At 39.3% G+C, this 6,631-nt stretch overlaps 1 protein-coding gene across 1 annotated transcript; it reads left to right on the plus strand.

The window, feature by feature from the left end:
- The first annotated feature begins 4,396 nt into the window (after nt 1-4,396).
- Nucleotides 4,397-5,359, plus strand: LOC124505449 (olfactory receptor 52E4). The gene has a single exon (XM_047071402.1). The coding sequence runs from the start codon at nt 4,406-4,408 to the stop codon at nt 5,357-5,359; it is 954 nt and encodes a 317-aa protein (XP_046927358.1). The 5' UTR covers nt 4,397-4,405.
- Nucleotides 5,360-6,631: the final 1,272 nt, after the last annotated feature.

A 6,631-nucleotide genomic window follows, 5' to 3' on the forward strand; every position in this document is an offset into this window, starting at 1 on the left:
TGGGCATTTGCTGAAGTACTTTGCCAACAGTGGTGTATATACTTTATCATATAAAGCCCAATGTATATAATGGAGAAGCAGAGGGAATAAAAAGAAATCTTAAGTAGAGATTAGATAGAGTCAGGCTTGATTTGTAAAGGTAAATGTTGAAACAATGGGGAAAATGGATACCATGAGGGAGTGACCAGAGAGAGGCCAGGAATGTAAGCTTTTCATTCATCAAAAAGAGAAGCAACAAAAAGGAGAACATATCAGATCTAACCAAAATCTCTTTTGGAACACAGATATTATCTTCTCTCTCTTAACCACTCAAAATTATCTGAACTTAGAAGCCAAAAAAAAAAAAAAAAAAGATTTTCTAATGTATTCAACTGTCCTTCAGTCTTTTCCTGTCTGTACTCAGGAAAATCCTGACCTAAGGCATGCCCTGGTACTTGAAGGTCTACCTCATCATCATCCAGGGAGGGAGACAAAGAAAGCTAAACTTTGAGCTCTAGCTAGATTCTGTTTTCTCAGGAGAATGTGGAGTTTCCTTCACCCTCTGTCAAAAGAGTTAAAACACATGAAAGCCCCTCTCCAAAGACTGTATCTGTTTAAAATTAGTTATAGGTTGTAAGGAGAATCTTTCTGAGTTGGAAAAAAGTTGATACTATTATCTACAGGGATGAACACTGTCAAAAAATAGACTGTTGGTACAGGGTCTAATGTGTCTATTTTAGGGGTCTCATCTTTTGAAATCATGGTCATAACACCAGACTGCATCAGGATTCACACATTTATATTAAACAAAGCAGAAGAGTCACTAATAGCTGTTTCCTAAGAAGTCACACTCCGAAGACTTAATGACTTAAACTTAATTATTTTCATGACATCATCCCCCAGAAAGACTCCCCCCACCCCTTCAGGATATTTCGTTTCCTAACAGCTCATGAGACATAATCTCCCCTGACCTAGAAGTTACATCTGATCTGGTGATTTGTTTCTGCAGATGGTAGAGAGGAACAAATAGTTAGATGGGCTTAATGACCCATCAGCCCAAGTTTATGTGCCCAGAGGACTCTGAAGGCTAAGCTCAGGGATCCTGGGACATGCTTAGACTTAGGGATGTTTTCATTCATTATAAAGATTTTCTCCATGTGACAGGATGGACTTAGGACCTGGAGGCTTGAAGGGGCTCCAATCACCATGTGTAAGCACCTAGGCTTATGCTGTGGTATTGCTTCAAGTGAGGGCTGACAGAGGAAATATTAGAAAGGTAAGGCTACATAGGGGAGATGAGACACGATAGTGAGGAAGAGAAGAGGTAAATGAGGATAGAAGGGGACAGTAGTCTCTTCTCTGCTCAGGAGTTATCCAAACCCCATCATCCATTCTCTTCACAAAAGAACACAACAGAGCACATGGGACTGGAACAGGCATTCAGCAGGTGAGCACAGAGATATGCCAACAGGTAATATGCAGAAATTCTCTCTCCTCTCTGTCTCCCTCTCTCTCTTTTCCACACATACGTGCATGCGTGCACACACACACACACACACACCTCACATAGTATACTCCTCACCGCTAGAAAGCCACAAATAGTTTTCAGTAGCATAACCACATATATTGTCTCTAAAGAAGATTGCTTTGACTAGCAAATTGTTGGCAGGGAAGCAGACCCAGCAACTAGGCTTGCTGTGATTCATCTGAGGCAGAAGAAGGCTACTGCAGGCCACTGTCATATGTTTGAGGCTAGATGTAGAAGTGTGACTGATGTCATATCCAAATAAAATGATGTAGGTATTATACATTTGGTCTGCCCTATAATCTTATTTGTTTTCTCCTGCATAATCCTGGTTTAGAGGTTCTCAATTCTACATTGCCCCCCTTCCCCCACCATGCACCTACTACTTTATGGAAATATATCCAAGCCTTTTTAATGGAGCCCAGTACATCTGCTAGTTTAGTCATATCCAATGTCCCCCTCTAGTTTTCTGTGTCATAGCCTATTCATGACAGTGCCTGAAAGAAGTTACTCTCACCAATTGGTTGATCCCACCCAGCTTGAGAAATCTGTAGAATGATACAGAACACAGTTTACTTTCCAACTGAACTGTATTAGTTTATGTGTGAATCCATAGAATCCTAGAAATAAATCTAAATGTGAAGCTCTACACTTCTCATTCACTTTGCAATATTCTGGGTCATCCCTCTTTCCCTGCCTCCTTCATCTTACCCTATAGTCACCATGAATTATTTGTAAGTAATAAAATCTTTATAATCAAGTAAGTTATTTGTGCTATTAGGTGACATTCTTAGCTATTTAGAATTAAAATAAAAATAAAATTTGGGGAAGGACTAATAGTTTAAATAAGTACCACTTATTGAATATATCCTAAGAGCTAGTCCTTTACATGCATCGGTCATATTTGTGCTTAAAACAAGTCACATGGATAGAATTTATTAACTCAATTTTACAGAAAAAAAACTGATGTAGAAAGTAAAGGAATTTGTTCAAGGATTCCCATTAGTATGGCATAGCAAGATTTCAAGGCATGTTTGAATGAATTCAAAGTCTGTATAAATCATCTATAATATTCTACTATAACAGTCAAAGGAAAAAGAGCCAGTGGGGTAAAAAAAAAAACACAACTTCAATAAATTGAGAGTTGGTGGGCACTAAAAGGGAAAGATATCTAACTATTATCAATTAAGCTTTTAAAATGGACTCTGGGCTTTTTGTCCATGTGCACATCTAGAAAAAGATGAAATTACTACCTTGCCTTCCAGGAATAATCCTTGAGCTTATTGGCCCACACTATCTGCCACTATTTGTGGCACACAACTGCAGCAGAAATAAGGCAACTTTCTGACCAAAATTGTGAGAGGGTGGGTGTCCTCCTGAATTTGAGGTATATTATCAAAAAGAGCTCCCTCTGCTTCTCCCCTGGAAAGCTCCCCCCTCAGCCAGTAAAGTATCATTGAAAAACAGCAGCCCTGAAGATGGGGCTGACTCTGGACTGTGAATCTCATGATGTGTCATCCTACTTACTTCCTCAGACTCTCCTAAGTCCCACCAGCCATTGCCCTCTGATTTCTCAGCCTTGCATACTCCCATGGCAAACATTGTTTTCTCCATATATATGAATAATTTTCTCTCTAGCTTCTTTGGAGACAAGAGATGTTCCTCTTTCTCAAGCATAGCAAGTGACTATCAATTCCCTTGCCTGGGTATTACTACTCAGCAATAACTAGCTGGCAAAGTTACATGCAATCACATACATAATAAGAATCAGCTTAATAACTAACTCTCTTTTTCTCTATCTCTCACACATACACACACATAAGCACACACTTACACAAATCCTGATTCTATTCAACAGCTAAATTCTGAAAAAGTTGGAACCATACACTCCTGTGGCAGTGTTGGGAATGTTAAAATGAATATCCCCCAGTTTTTGCCCACAGGCAGCAGCATTTCTATTGGTAACAAATAGATAAATACATAAAAGAAGTCATGTTATATTAGATGCAGCATAATTGTACAATATACTAGTGGCACAAAGTGTTAAAACAATTTCCTTTATTCATTTCAGGGATCAGGAAAGATTCATTAACAACACTTCAATTTTGGTGTCACTGAAATTTGTTACTTGTTTTATCTATTCATACCTGAAGCCAGGAACAACTTAAGGACAAGGTGTAATTTTCTATGTTCATTATATGTTGTAAGAAAGATGAACGTAGTTTAATTGATAAGCAAAAGGTAATTTATTGTAAGAACATTAGGGAATGGCAGAATAAACAGAGTCTGGAGGTGTGGGATAGGAAACTAAGGCATTGCATAAGATCAGGAATCATCAAAAACAATAACGGGCTCATAGGAGAGATAGATTGAGGGAAATTTAAAGAAAGACCATCTGATTGACCACCCTTAAGTCATGTGACTATATGAGATCCATTAGGTAAATCCCTACATTTATATTATATCAAAAGACAGCCAATGGTATAATTCGGTCTTTTTCATTTGGACTTTGGATTCTCTAACACCAGATCGCACTTTGAGAAGTACCGGGTAGAGCAGTTTCCCAAAAATAAAAAAAGGAGCTATTTGAAAAGAAAATGGAAGAAAATATCAAGCAGATAAGCATACACTACTAGGTGAAAGACTATAAGTTCCTTCAAAGAACTCACATTATTACAAAAGTTAAAGGTACACATATCACCCACAATTTATCTCAGAACAATAACATGTATTGAGAGTTACTCAATTACCCTCTGGAAAGAGCAGAATCTCTAAAGTTTGCAATCAACCACTCCTGCTATTACCTCCAGCACACCAGTTAAGGTTCTCTTCATTTCCTACGAACTTGATAAAGAAAAGATCATAAAGAGAGTGAGTTACCTACGCCTCAGCAGGAATTCAATGACACTTGCTGGGAGAATGACTTCCATCAATGACACCCACTTCCATCCCCCCTTGTTTCACCTGCTAGGAATCCCAGGACTGGAAACTGTACATATCTGGATTGCTTTCCCATTCTGCATTGTGTACCTGATTGCCCTTGTGGGGAACATCACCATTCTCTTTGTGATCAAGACTGAACACAGTCTCCACCAGCCCATGTTCTACTTCCTGGGCATGTTGTCTATGATCGATCTGGGTCTGTCCACGTCCACCATCCCCAAAATGCTGGGCATCTTCTGGTTCAACCAACAAGAGATCAGCTTTGGGGGCTGCCTTGCCCAGATGTTCTTTATCCACATGTTCACAGGAATGGAGACTGTTCTCCTGGTGGCCATGGCTTATGACCGCTTTGTTGCCATCTGCAACCCTCTCCAGTACACCATGATCCTCACCAATAAAACCATCAGCATCCTAGCTTCTCTTGTTGTTGGAAGAAATTTAATTCTTGTGACTCCATTCGTGTTTCTCATTCTGAGGTTGCCCTTCTGTGGGCATCACATCATCCCTCATACGTACTGTGAGCACATGGGTCTTGCCCGGTTGGCCTGTGCACCCATCAAGGTCAACATTATCTATGGGCTCATGGTGATTTCTAATATCATTGTGGATGTGATCCTGATTGCCTCCTCCTATGTGCTTATCCTTCGAGCTGTTTTCCGCCTTCCTTCTCAGGATGCCCGGCTAAAGGCTCTCAATACCTGTGGTTCTCATGTCTGTGTCATGCTGTGCTTTTACACGCCAGCTTTTTTTTCTTTTATGACACACCGTTTTGGCAGAAACATTCCCCGCTATATCCACATTCTTCTGGCTAATCTTTATGTGGTTGTCCCACCGGCCCTTAATCCGGTCATCTATGGAGTCAGGACCAAACACATCCGAGAGAGAGTTGTGAAGATATTTGTACAGAAATAATAGTTCAGTGTCAACATTGGGAAAATATATCCACACACCACCCACATTTTAATAATCTGAGCTCTGCTTCAAATTTCCTATTAGAGTAGGTAGCAGTAGCCAGATTTTTATTTTTTATTGGAATTCATTTAGAGTTGACAGGTAACTTTGCTGTCTGCTCTACCCACCCACCCCATGTACCTGGACGAAGGGAAAGCACTGATGGAAAAGGAAGATGTCCTGGAGGCAGCAGTGGTTTGGGAGTAGAATGGCTGGTGCGAAAATATGAGAACACTCCCCATTTTTCCATGTGTCTTCTCTTTAGGTACGTTTAGACCCTGAAAGAACACTGATCCAACAATCTCACTTTGTAGATGAGGAAAATAAGGTATAAGCCATGGCTTGGTGACAGTGTCTAAATTAGTGCATCTGTTCCACAGATTTATATTCTGTATATTAATCCTCAAGTTTTGTCTTCCTTCTCTAGAGTCATTACTCATTTTCATTTTACTGGTTCCCCTGCCTTGTTCTTACTGTCATTTTTGTTCCCTTTCTTCTTTCTAATCTAATTCTTCCCATTTCCCTCTCTTCCTCCTTCTCTCCCTCTCTTCCCCCCCCCTCCTCCCTTCTCTCCTTCTCTTTTTATCTCTCTCTCTCTCTATCTCTTCTTCACTGTTTCTCCCATAAACCAAGTATCTGTAAATTGAAGAATATGGGAGAATACAGTTTAGACATTAAAGATATATGACATTATTTCCTCACTTACAGCAAAGTCATTTTAGATGTGAATAATTGTATGTGTTCTATGTCTAGTTCTAGCTGAATTCTACCTAAAATTTTCCTTCTTTGCTACACCATTTACCTTCATATATACAAGATTCCAGAAAATTTGGAAAAGGAAATCAGCATCCTCCTATGGTTTAAGCACAAAATCAGTCTTGATAGCGAATTCAGAATAATCTCAGTATAATTTATTAATAATGCAGATTTCCAATATGTAGTACCATTTTCCAAACTCCAGGTATAGGTGGAGAATGTAGTTTGCTATAAACTAGATGAAAGGATCACTGAACTTTAATTTGTGACTGACTAGGGCTCTTTTTGAAAAAAATCAGAAATCTTCATCATATCTTCTGTTTCAGAACCACATTCTCGTTTTGCATGATGGTAAGCAAAATACTCAAAAGCACACCAGAGTGGAATATCAGAAAATGAGGATATATATAGCTAAGAGTACAAGCAAAGCAACAATACCTGTTGCAATTTCTGTAAATCTGGGCAATTTAGGTGAAT

The sequence above is a fragment of the Lynx rufus genome, unplaced genomic scaffold (assembly GCF_022079265.1).
Source record: "Lynx rufus isolate CCGP_SWC_20201006 ecotype Redwood Valley unplaced genomic scaffold, mLynRuf1.p SCAF_9, whole genome shotgun sequence".
NCBI lineage: Eukaryota > Metazoa > Chordata > Mammalia > Carnivora > Felidae > Lynx > Lynx rufus.